This window comes from Naegleria fowleri (assembly GCF_008403515.1).
Source record: "Naegleria fowleri strain ATCC 30894 chromosome Unknown tig44, whole genome shotgun sequence".
NCBI lineage: Eukaryota > Heterolobosea > Eutetramitea > Acrasida > Naegleriidae > Naegleria > Naegleria fowleri.
Window position 1 is genome coordinate 684,737 of NW_025407976.1, and position 12,811 is coordinate 697,547.

Genomic DNA, 12,811 nt, shown 5'->3' on the forward strand with positions numbered 1-12,811 from the left:
TGTGTTGTGAAATAAAAGATATTCTTATTGTGTGAGAGAAAACAATGTCGATCAATCTCTTTCGGAATTCAGAACTCTTAAATTGAAGGTGAAGAAAAAAATTTAGATTGAAAAAAAAATTTTTGCAACATTGAATGTCTTCCTCATCGTCATCGTCCGCTGCTTCTGCTCACACCATTACAACCAAGGGTGGAGAGGTGCTCTATGTTCATGTTCCGGATTCATCCGATAAGGAGATTGAAGAATTGTATAAATATGAAGAGGAGTTAAGCGAGGCTTTGGGAGGATACAAGGGAGGCGCTGCTTCAGCACCTAATTTGGAGAATCAGGTAGGTGGTCATCATGTTTGATTGATGATTGCGGAATGTCTAATTCTTCATTGATATCATTATTTTGGATTTACGATTTAATATGTTATATGATCAACAAATGTCATCACGATCTCGGAATTCTTGATTTCCACATCAATATTCTTCATCATGATCATCATTGAATCATCAAACAGTGCAAGCCAACTTTCCAGAAAATTCTTGCCACTGTTTCACCTAACCATTCCAAGAAAGCTAAGGAACTTGCCTGCCAATTCATTCCTAAATATGCTGCCCATTTTCCATCGTTATCAACAGAAATTTTGAATAAGCAGTTGGATTTATGTGACGACGAAGATAGAACTTTAAGAATACAGGCAATCAAAGGATTACCAAAACTTTGTCAATTGTGGAATTCTCAAATTCATATCATCACGAGTGTTTTAGTTCAACTATTGAGGGATGCTGATGCTGGCGAAACTCAAATTTTGAAAGACTGTTTGAATGAATTGATGGATCTCGACGCAAAGACATGCTTTGCATCTGCTCTTCAACAAATTGCTACTCCTTCTTCTGGTGATGAAGCAATATTAAGAGAAAAGGCCATTGATTATCTCTCTGAGATTATGAAAAAGAAACATATTAATCTTCAATTTGAAGACGAAAAGGTGCAAGAACAATTCCTCAAGGATGCCGAAAAGATTTTATCCATATTCACTTCATCATCAGAGACATTTTCAAATCACGAAAAGGAGGCTGAAAACATGAGACTATTTTTGTCGTTAATTTCAAAGTTGAAAATGTTCAAGAATGATACTGTAGCATGGATGAAGTTTCTTAAAAAACACTGCCCTGTTGATGTTGAGAGCAATCTCAATTTGAAGGATGATGCTGACAAGTGGAAATTACGTAAATTCCTTTCTTTCCTTAGAGCTGCAAAGAAAGGAATGACTGAACAAAAAGAAAATTCTCCTTACTTCCCATTCCTAATGAAGCACGTATTTCCAAATCTCAAAGAGCTACAAAACTCAAATGCAGAAGATGACAAGTTACGTGTCGCCACATTAAGAACTATTGCAGAAATTTCACATTGTACATCAGAATACTACTCTCGCACGTTCATACCAACCATCTATGATGCTCTCAAAAGCGAAATTCCAGAAAAAGCAGATGCTTCTGCAATGATGAACTTTACCAATATTGAATGCTATCTGTTTATTTTCCACAGATTGGCCATTAAGAGTCCTGGTTCTTTGAACGCAGTTTGTGGTATTAAGATTATTACTGGTCAACCATCAGACACATTTGGTGACTTTAAGCATCTTCGACAAGAGATGATTCAAAAACTTACTGTGCTGGAACAAATCTGTTCTCCCTATGTTGGTCGATTGAAGTCTCTTGTGGCTCAATTGAAGAAGGAAGGAAAAGAAAAGAATGCGGAGGAAGTAAGATCAAAAACTCAAATATTCAAATGTATTGAAAACGTTATAACCCTCGCAAAGGCCCTCAAAAAACCTCGTCCTGAATTTATTCAATTCTCTAACTTGATGCCAAGTTGGATTGCCATGAGAAAGAAGTTAAAGAAGCACAAGAGAAAGTTCAGTAAGGAAGTGGATGGTAAGGACAAGCAAGGAAAGAAAAAGAAGGTAAAGAGAGAGCACAACAGCAATGAAGGAAACTCAAAAGCCTCCAGCAGCAACAGCAACAATCAACAACAAAAGAGAGGTAATAATTTTAAAAGAGGAAAGGGCCAGAGTGGCAAGCGAGGAAAAAGATACTAGGAGTAGGAAGGTCGAATAAACTAGACTTTCAAGTTACACTTTTCAAAAATTGGTTTTATTTTCTTGGTCAATCAAAACATGCCACTATTACACATAGTTCACAACGGCTCCTCCCTTTTGTTTCTTATTCTTGGATTTCGATCGTTCGTGGATGGGTCTAAATTTGTCCTGAGCTCGTTTTGTTGTTTTGAATTTCTTTCGGTGAGCCAATTCTTCCTTTCTCTTGTGGAAAAGTTCAATTCCCGCTTGTTCGTTGCCATTTGCAAGCTTGATAGCCTCCTCCAATAATTTCTTGTTCTTTTCTTCACGTTCTTGTTGTTCCTTAATTCTACGTTGTTTTTCTTGGGCTTTTTCTTCCTTCTCTCTTTCAATTAATTTTTCTTCGCGTTCTTGTTCTTCTTCTGAAAGTTTTTTACCATTCTTGAGTTTTTTCATTTTACATACATAAAATCCATCCATATTGTGGACATGAGGGAAATAACGCATGGTTAACTTCAAACTTGGATCAAAATGACGCTCTCCAATTTTGATGAAACCTGGGTTACCAAATTGAAGTCCAGTTGGTACAATTTTCACATGTCTCTTCTTGAGAGCATAATTGACAACTGCCTCATTTTCCTCCACACTCACACTACAAGTAGAATAGACAATATAACCACCTGTTGGAGAGTCAGCATCGACACAATCGATGGCTGCCAATATCAATTCACGTTGCAACTTGGAGAGAAGTTCAATGTCCTTCTTTCCTTTTTGAGATTTGATAGAAGGATCACGAGAAATAACTCCCAAACCAGTACATGGTGCATCTAGCAAAACTCTGTCCACCTTAGTAGGCAGCACACTAGGCAAGTCACGACCATCATAATTTGCAACAATACAATTACGTGCACCCATTCTGTGAATATTAGCAATGAGAGCCTTAGTACGGTCAACATTCACGTCATTTGCAAAAATCACTCCAGTATTCTTCATAAGAGCAGACAAGTACGTAGTTTTACCACCAGGAGCAGCAGCCATATCAATCACTTTTTCATTTTCTTTTGGAGCAAGTGCCATCACTGGTAAGAATGAAGAGGCTCCCTGTAACATGTAGTGACCAGCTAAATATTCAGGAGTGGCACCGACAGGTACGTTGGCGTCATAAATCTTTAAACCTGCTTTTGACCATTTATCGAGAGGATCCAAATTAATACCACGATTAATTAAATTTTGAGCCAATTCTCTTCTTCTTGTTTTCAAAATGTTGCTTCTGATTGTGAGCGGACGTGGTTTTTCGTTTGCTTCCAAAAATTCAATCAATTCAGGTAAAGAAAACATGGAAGCAAAAACATCAATCAATTCTGGATTGTATCCATAATAAAGTGATAAATCTGCCTTCAATAATTTAAGATAATCCTCACGTGAAAATCCTTCCTCTCTTAATTCTTTAAAATTGGCCAAAACTGAGAGATTTTCTTGAATACGCTCGTGTATTTTTGTCAAGTCTTCTGTGAGACCAGCAATTCCGATATCACCTTCCTCTGTATCAGGAAGTTCTTCATGATCTATTTGAATGAAACAAAATTCAAAATTATTGAATATATTCATTTTCCAATAATGGTTGAAGTTTGTTCGATAATGATATGTTAATATTATTATTCCAATTAAAAAAAACCTAAAAGAATACATACCTTGTAAATATTCGGACATGACTGTAGGCTTTTCCTGTCTCTTTGCGTCATCCTCCATTTCTAATCGAGACTCTTCTTCAACTTGTACCAATCGTTGTCGTTCTGCCTCTGAGAGTTGTTGCAATCGTTGTCGTTCCTCTTCTGTGTATTCGGAAAAGTCGTCATCTTGTTCATCATCGTCCTCAAAGAAGTTCTCTTCGGAAAAGACTTTCTTTTTGGAGGATGGATTTGCCTCTTCTTCATCGTCGTCTTCCTCGTCTTCATCCTCCTGTTGTTTTCGTTTCTTGGAAGGTTGTTGTCGGGAGGCTGTTTTTGACTTGTTCTTTGATGTAAAGAATTCATCCTCTTCCTCGATGTCTTCTTCATCATCACCATTCAAATCATTCCCATCAAATTCATCATCTTCATATTCATCTAAATCAATATCATCAGCTCCCATCAATTCAACCTCATCATCATTCTCTTCCTCAATATGTTTTCTCTTCTTATCTTGTTCCTTCTTTGTTTTTTCTGTTGCAAGCAATACGGACTGTTTTTTCTGTTCCGACAATGAGGATGTCTTGTTTTTCTTCACTCCATCATCAGCTTGGGGCGATGAGGATTTCTTTTTACTCTCATCCGATGATGAAGCGACCGATGAGGATGATGATGAACTCTTGAGAGATTTAATTTTGTTGAGAAGTGCAGCTTTGCTTGAAGGCATTTTTTGAAATTCGAAAATTCAACAATTTTGTTGCACGAAGATGGAAAGACGCACCAATGCTTATAGACCTTGTTTCATCACCTCTGACTGTGGTGGAATGTAACTGGCTGTCTTTCTTCAGGTTTGAACCTTGGAATTTGTCTACTTCTGCACTCACAAGGTGTCACCACCGATACTACTAGTGGCACTGTTACTACTCCTTCAACCTGCCATTGTTGTATTCATGATGATGGACACGGTTCAAGGACAGGCTATGGGTTTTGAGAGTGAATCAAATTCTTGCAAACTCAATCTTGAAGTTAATGATTGGAAGAGTCAGATTAAAGATTATCGTGGAGACACGTTTGATCGCCCCTGAATCTTTGAAACCACCCAATACCTTTGAAACATCCCAAGCTTAAAGGAATGTTTTAATTTTTATGAATTTTGGAACCACTAATGAAACAAGGAACATGCTTTGGAATTTGGAATGACTAATGGGACTGAACCGAGCTTCGTTTCGATTGTAAACATTAAAAGAGTTTGATTTATTTAAAGGAACACCTATTCAGTTTCAATAACACTTTTCAAATGCATTGAAAGGTCTAGAATTAAATGGTCCTGGAACGAGCTTCATTAAGGAACAATTGAAGAAAATTAACAATAATCCAGCTCAAGCTGTTTTGGATGGATTCAATCGTTTTGCTCAAGCATTGGGTCGTCAACCATGTGCAGATGACAACAATAACAATATTCTCTATTTTGCTAAAACTTATGATGGAGAAAAGAAAAAAGCATTCCATTCACTGCCAATCAGTATTTGACAGACTTGTTGAAGGATAATAACCCTGTCGATTTGTTTACCACTCGCGCGAATGCTCCAGAATTTGATCATTCCTTTGGAAAATTCTCATTAACTATTATTAACTATTGGTGGGCAGGAAATTGTTATTTTCGAATTGAGACAATTAGAAATGTTTTCTTTTAATCCAACCGATCAAACGTCATTGAAGGAATATGCCATTCTTCTTCCAACCTATTTCAATATTGGTAGATCTATCCTTAACAGCAACTATCAAGATGCAAAAATTGATTATCGTTTAAAGATGTGTCATAATGGAAGAATTGTAGACTTTGATCCAAATGTTAATTTCGCAAAAGTAGGAGATGCTTCTGCCCAACAAGAACAAGCCATGCAACAACAAGTTCATCAAAAAAGAGAAGACAGAAGAGCAATTCTTAAAGAGGCTGCTGAAATTAGACATGAAAGAAGACAGGAACAAGTCAAGAACAATGTCAAGTCATTGTACTATTATGAAGATGACGAAGCTCAAACATTGGACAATGAAGAACAAAATATTAGCTTGTTGAGAGAAAATAGAAGAAAGACGAGAGCTCAAAAGAGACTCGATCGAGAGAAGAGAAGTCTTTAAAGTACTGTAAAAGTACAATTTTGAACATTTCCAGTCGCTGCTGATTTCACCTTTTCTAGAATTTCTTCCTTGATAGAATCCTTTTCCTTCACTTGGAATGCAATAATTCCCAAGAATTTACCAAGTGTATTGGAATGACCAGCAAATATTCCTCTTTGCATAGCTCTAATATTTTCACCTGCGAAAGAAGCAACCAGGAATTTGTAAAGGGAAATTCCTTTCGATTCCTTCGACAATACTCTCATGACAATGTGATACATGGTGTCAGCTGTTAATAGTGGCAACACTTCATCAAAACTCCTACATCGAGTTAGGAAACGATATTTCGAGTTGTCTTCTTGATCCTGATGAAGAATAATATAATTGGATGCTCTTTGTCTTGCATTTTTCAATCGATCATATTCAGAAATTGCATTCTCGTCGTCATCTCTCGCTTCTGTCATTGGTATTGATTGTGGTGTTGCACATGCGGTTGAAGAAGAGTCCAAATTGTCATCATCATCTTCAATAAAAGCATCATCACATCGAAACATGTCATAGGCATTAAGGAAATTATAGTCCACATTCACACCTTCGAATTTTTGATATTTCACACCTTCCTTATCTTCTGTTGTGGTTGATTTGGACAACAAGTCTTCCATAATTCTACTCATCTTGGGTTTCTCTTCTGGTTGCTGCGTTGATTGTTGTTGCTCTTTTGCCTTTCGTTGTTCTTCTTCTTCCTTTCTTTTACGTTCGGCTTCTTGTTCTCGCATCTTTCTTTCTTGCTCTTCTTTCAATCTCTTCAATTCTTTTTCCTGTTGTTTTCGTTGGGTTTCTTGTCGTTGTTGCTCTTCCCTTCGAGCTCTTTGCTTTTCTTCTCTTCGTTGTCGTTCTTCCTCCTCTTTTTGTTTCAACATCTCTCGATCTACCTGAATAGTTTTCACAAGGATAGACAATTCTTGTTCGAGTTTGTTAATTTTTTGTAAACTCGAGTGGTGATTTTCTTCAAGTTTCTGAATTTCTGATTGATATTTCTTTTCCATCTCTTGTATTTGTTGTGCAAGATACTTTTCCATTTCACTTTTTGATTTATCACAGTGCTCTTTCAACTTTTTATCCACAGAGAGATCCACCATTGATGATGTTGATACGGTCGTTGTCATTTCAACTAAATGATTATTATTCTTCTTTTCGTCTTGATTCAATAATGCAGTGTTGAGACCTTCAGACTTGACGATTGGAACATTCCAAAAAATAGCATCTTCAAACAATTGATTCTTTTGCAAGGTGAAAAACCAAGTGTTGTAAATAAATCCATAAAATGCTCCTCCAGAAATGGATAATGCTAAAGAAATGATTAAACAACACGCTTGATAACCCCATTGTGTTAAATTTTTGATTGCAAATAAATCACTCACGGTTTGACCATAAATTAAATTCGATGGATTTGCATTCTGATTTCCCACAGCAATAATGCTGACAATTCCTCCATAAATTCCTACAATTCCATGGGTTGAGTGAATATCACAGGAATCATGAAGTTTGATCCATTTCAAAAGTGGTGCAATAAAGATGGCACTGAAACCACTCAAACATCCTGCAACAACTCCAATGGTAAGAGCACCACCTGGTGATACAAGAATGCTATGACATGATGCCATGGCGATACCACCTGCCAATGAAGCTCTCTGAACATCCCTCATTGCAAATTTTCCTCGAATGGCACGTGACAGTGCAAAATGAGCACAACAACTTCCAGTCATGGCGATGATCGTTGCCATTTGAGCTCTAAATTGCTGCAAATGATTGGTTGGAACTAGTGCACTATTAAAAGAAGGCCACAACACCCACATCAAGACCGTTCCAATGATTGCAAATAAATCATTCTCCTTTGAAGTCATTTCATAAAAATCACTTGGTGCGAAGGGAACTGTTTTATAAAGACCCCAACTTGCACTCAGTCCAAAATAAGCACCAAAGAGATGAATGAACATGGAACCTCCATAATCCAAAGCTCCCAATATCAAAATGCAAACAAAATAATTCAAACTATAAATGAAAATGTGTGAAAAAGACATGGTCACAAGTTGAAGAGGAGTTGCCTTTCCAATAATAACTCCACAAGCAGTAAGGACAGAAAATGCTCCATAAAAACCATGAACCATCCATCTCATATCCAAATAGATCACTGTATTGAATACTCGAGTATTGTCATTCGACACAAGTTGTGAATATTCATAAATTTTGAACCAAAATGCTTGAGAGAGAATTGAAAATTGGAAACTAAAAGTTGTCAATAGAAATCCCATTCCAATTCCTTGATAACTGTTCGATCGGAAACATGTCGTTAGAAAACCTAGACCACAAAGAACCATCAATGAGACATCAATCATGGTCTTGTAATCTCCTTGAATATTGAAATAGGAATTTCCACTAATTGGAAACTCAAAAAAGATCCAAAACAAACTAATTGCATACAACTGAAATAGGACCATGAATGCAGTAAAAACTGTTTTTTCAGCATTCCACTCTCGACTCGCAAAAAGAGATGAAATTCTTGATTGAAGAGTAGTGACTCCTCGGAACAACTTTTTATCATCCTCGGACTGAGACGTGGAATTTGTGTTGTGATGATTGGTGATGATTATATTACTACTTTGATTTGATTTTTCATTATTATTGGAAGATTTGTTTTGAAATTTCTTCACAATAATGAAAATGAGACTCGAGCAAACAAGTAACAAATAACAAGAAGCAAAAACCGATGAAATGACAATTCCAGAAAGTAAACGGTTGTAATTGCTCTCTGTGAGAGTGTAACCGTTGATGGTGATGTTGGTGGCGTTGAAACTCATGGTGCGTAAAAACTGGTTGAATTGTTTTTTTGTGAAAATAGTGACATGCAAAGCAGATGTGTCATGATGAAAATAGTAATTTCTTCTGTCTTGGTGTGACCGATTTTCCGATTATTCGTTGAAATGAATGCATCTGTGAATTGAAGAGCATATCATCAGAGGTGATTCACTGGCAATAATGTTGCATAATACAAGATTGCAAGCAGTGAGAATACTTTGCCAATGACATTGTTTGTTTTTGGTTTTTGGTTTATCGTTTTTGGTGATGTTCTTCGTATGGTTTGTCATTGTCTCAGATTCGAATGACGTTTGACTGATGGCGGGACCTTCAAGAAAAAAAAAGTTTCAAACTCATCAGCAGCGTATAAAAGACTTTGTGTTGAAGACTTTCACACTCCACACCTTTCAATGATGATGATGACGCGTCCCTTTCTCATTCTCTCAAATTTCGTCACTTCCTTTCTTCACAACTCTTCTTTCTTCACCAGAAAAAAATTAAATTTTGCCAAACTCCTATTTCTTTGCACGTTTATCACCACTATTATTTGTTTATATTATCAAATTATTCACAAACAACAACAACATGAATCAAGTATTGTCTTAAAGGAGGGAAATAATCAACAACAACAATCGGTCCCCCAAGTACGACATCCGAAATATCACTCTCATATCAAACTTTCTGGCGATTACCAATGTAACAAGAAGGGAGAAAAGGCTCAGTCTTATTACAACTATTCGTGTCGTTTTAATGATTTATGTTTGACCACGAGGGGCGAATTTGTGTTATTTCATCCACGAACAAGAGCTTTCCGTGGAAATGAGAGCGACTATTACAAACAGTTAAGTGAACAAGTATGGACTTATTCTCAGGGAAGACATGAATCTCAAAGAGGTGATTTTCGAGTAAGACTTTTGGATCAAGAGTTGACCTTGCAATTTGGATATCCATCTAAACCCATTGTAGTGATAAAAAACAATGATGACAATGAAGAAGAAGAGAATGAAGCATTCAAAAATATTGTGAAATTGGATCCAAATTTTCTCTATTTAACACAACCTGTTTATGCCTTAAAAAGATATGCCTCAGGAAATATGGGTCACTTTATTTTTGAAAATATTGCAATGGCGGTCACACAAATGATGGATTATGAATTTACGTTTTCTAACACCTTGGAGAATTTCAAAAAATTACTTAATAACCACGTTCTCTTTTTGGATGATCTTTTTGATCATTCACTCCAAAATTGGATAGGAACTTATCATTATGATGTCTCACTATCCAACAACATCACTATGGAAGTATCAAAATTGGTGAGTTCCAATCCAATACTTCAACTTTGTAAAACCAATGACAAGTATTTCATTGAACAACTACCATGTCGCAACGCAGAAGATATTCCACTCGTTTCAGAACCATCTCCTCAACATGTGACATTGGCAGCATGTTTTTCACAGTTTCGTATTGGAACAGAAGCTTTATTTAAGAGTTTTCCAACTAGAGAGTTTGTTTTTACCTTTTATCGACAATTGACTTACGATCGTTTGGGAATTCAACCATTACCAAGCGAAGAAAATGACCTTTCAAAAATTATTCCTTATTTGCAGAAAAAACCAATCAAGGTGGTCATTCACAAAAAACCAATCCTGAACAATTCACATGGAAAAGCTATCCATAATGTTGACGAAATATATCATGCTCTCAAAACTCGTATTCCTTTAGATCCCTATTTAAAATTATACCACCCAGACCAACCTATTGAAATTGAAATGTTAGAATTTGTGAATTTACCACTCTCTCAACAAGTACACTATTTTTCAAACATTGACGTTTATATCTCCGATCAAGGAAGTGCTGCATACTATTCAGTCTATTTAAGAAAAGATGCCACAGTAATCATTGGCCCTTCGTGTTGGGACAAAGGAAATCATTGTTGGATGAGTGAAGGTTTCATAATTCTTCGAGGTCTCACTAACGTGAATGTTGTGAATTATTTAGAAATTGATCATCAAGCTTCATGTCATCCAAGACGAACTGAAAAAGAAGAGAATGGATGTGATCCAATATTTAAACCTGATTTGATTGTGGAAAGTGTGATTGCCATGTTAAAAAAGAGATATTTGAAAATGGTACAACACCAATTGTTTTAGAGTTAAAAAAGGGGTTTGGGTTTGGGGTCCCCCAGAAATCTAATGTTTCGAAGACGTAAACAACAAGAATCGTTTGGTTAATTTAGAGGAACAAATGGGTTTGTGGGATTTTCTGCATATTTTGTCAATTGACTTTATTCAGCAGAGTCCCGAGTATTAATTAAGATTTAAGAAGGTAAAAAACTCCAATAACCGTTCAGCGGAAAAAGGAGAAAACCAAAGAAACGCAAGGAAGTAGGAAGGAGGAAGGCAGAGACAAAGATTCTAATATGCGAAGCGCAAGAAGTCTCATTTAAGCAATTGCTTGATAAATCCATGAAAATAAGATAACATGATGAACTAAATACATGAAATTAAAATAATGGGTTTGGGTTTGGGTTTGGGTTTGGGTTTGGGTTTGGGTTTGGGTTTGGGTTTGGGTTTGGGTTTGGGTTTGGGTTTGGGTTTGGGTTTGGGTTTGGGTTTGGGTTTGGGTTTGGGTTTGGGTTTGGGTTTGGGTTTGGGTTTGGGTTTGGGTTTGGGTTTGGGTTTGGGTTTGGGTTTGGGTTTGGGTTTGGGTTTGGGTTTGGGTTTGGGTTTGGGTTTGGGTTTGGGTTTGGGTTTGGGTTTGGGTTTGGGTTTGGGTTTGGGTTTGGGTTTGGGTTTGGGTTTGGGTTTGGGTTTGGGTTTGGGTTTGGGTTTGGGTTTGGGTTTGGGTTTGGGTTTGGGTTTGGGTTTGGGTTTGGGTTTGGGTTTGGGTTTGGGTTTGGGTTTGGGTTTGGGTTTGGGTTTGGGTTTGGGTTTGGGTTTGGGTTTGGGTTTGGGTTTGGGTTTGGGTTTGGGTTTGGGTTTGGGTTTGGGTTTGGGTTTGGGTTTGGGTTTGGGTTTGGGTTTGGGTTTGGGTTTGGGTTTGGGTTTGGGTTTGGGTTTGGGTTTGGGTTTGGGTTTGGGTTTGGGTTTGGGTTTGGGTTTGGGTTTGGGTTTGGGTTTGGGTTTGGGTTTGGGTTTGGGTTTGGGTTTGGGTTTGGGTTTGGGTTTGGGTTTGGGTTTGGGTTTGGGTTTGGGTTTGGGTTTGGGTTTGGGTTTGGGTTTGGGTTTGGGTTTGGGTTTGGGTTTGGGTTTGGGTTTGGGTTTGGGTTTGGGTTTGGGTTTGGGTTTGGGTTTGGGTTTGGGTTTGGGTTTGGGTTTGGGTTTGGGTTTGGGTTTGGGTTTGGGTTTGGGTTTGGGTTTGGGTTTGGGTTTGGGTTTGGGTTTGGGTTTGGGTTTGGGTTTGGGTTTGGGTTTGGGTTTGGGTTTGGGTTTGGGTTTGGGTTTGGGTTTGGGTTTGGGTTTGGGTTTGGGTTTGGGTTTGGGTTTGGGTTTGGGTTTGGGTTTGGGTTTGGGTTTGGGTTTGGGTTTGGGTTTGGGTTTGGGTTTGGGTTTGGGTTTGGGTTTGGGTTTGGGTTTGGGTTTGGGTTTGGGTTTGGGTTTGGGTTTGGGTTTGGGTTTGGGTTTGGGTTTGGGTTTGGGTTTGGGTTTGGGTTTGGGTTTGGGTTTGGGTTTGGGTTTGGGTTTGGGTTTGGGTTTGGGTTTGGGTTTGGGTTTGGGTTTGGGTTTGGGTTTGGGTTTGGGTTTGGGTTTGGGTTTGGGTTTGGGTTTGGGTTTGGGTTTGGGTTTGGGTTTGGGTTTGGGTTTGGGTTTGGGTTTGGGTTTGGGTTTGGGTTTGGGTTTGGGTTTGGGTTTGGGTTTGGGTTTGGGTTTGGGTTTGGGTTTGGGTTTGGGTTTGGGTTTGGGTTTGGGTTTGGGTTTGGGTTTGGGTTTGGGTTTGGGTTTGGGTTTGGGTTTTGGGTTTGGGTTTGGGTTTGGGTTTGGGTTTGGGTTTGGGTTTGGGTTTTGGGTTTGGGTTTTGGGTTTGGGTTTGGGTTTGGGTTTGGGTTTGGGTTTGGGTTTGGGTTTGGGTTTGGGTTTGGGTTTGGGTTTGGGTTTGGGTTTGG

General features: G+C 38.0%; 5 protein-coding genes across 5 annotated transcripts; 3 read left to right on the plus strand and 2 right to left on the minus strand.

Moving 5' to 3' along the window:
* Nucleotides 1-134: 134 nt before the first annotated feature.
* FDP41_005640 (uncharacterized protein) lies at nucleotides 135-2,089 on the plus strand (the record flags this gene model as incomplete). The annotated part of the gene is made up of 2 exons (XM_044709187.1): nucleotides 135-329; nucleotides 506-2,089. The coding sequence occupies 2 exons, from the start codon at nucleotides 135-137 to the stop codon at nucleotides 2,087-2,089; spliced, it is 1,779 nt and encodes a 592-aa protein (XP_044560359.1).
* An 87-nt stretch (nucleotides 2,090-2,176) lies between these two features.
* FDP41_005641 (uncharacterized protein) lies at nucleotides 2,177-4,462 on the minus strand (the record flags this gene model as incomplete). Its single annotated transcript, XM_044709188.1, has 2 exons — nucleotides 2,177-3,633; nucleotides 3,760-4,462. 2 exons carry the CDS (start codon nucleotides 4,460-4,462, stop codon nucleotides 2,177-2,179), a joined length of 2,160 nt encoding a protein of 719 aa, XP_044560360.1.
* A 1,408-nt stretch (nucleotides 4,463-5,870) lies between these two features.
* Nucleotides 5,871-8,711, minus strand: FDP41_005642 (uncharacterized protein; the record flags this gene model as incomplete). Its single annotated transcript, XM_044709189.1, has 1 exon — nucleotides 5,871-8,711. The coding sequence occupies one exon, from the start codon at nucleotides 8,709-8,711 to the stop codon at nucleotides 5,871-5,873; it is 2,841 nt and encodes a 946-aa protein (XP_044560361.1).
* Nucleotides 8,712-9,119: 408 nt separating this feature from the next.
* On the plus strand, nucleotides 9,120-10,859 carry FDP41_005643 (uncharacterized protein; the record flags this gene model as incomplete). The annotated part of the gene is made up of 1 exon (XM_044709190.1): nucleotides 9,120-10,859. The coding sequence occupies one exon, from the start codon at nucleotides 9,120-9,122 to the stop codon at nucleotides 10,857-10,859; it is 1,740 nt and encodes a 579-aa protein (XP_044560362.1).
* Nucleotides 10,860-11,220: 361 nt separating this feature from the next.
* On the plus strand, nucleotides 11,221-12,811 carry FDP41_005644 (uncharacterized protein; the record flags this gene model as incomplete). Its single annotated transcript, XM_044709191.1, has 1 exon — nucleotides 11,221-12,811. A coding segment is annotated over one exon (1,591 nt), but the record flags the coding sequence as incomplete, so codon positions are not given.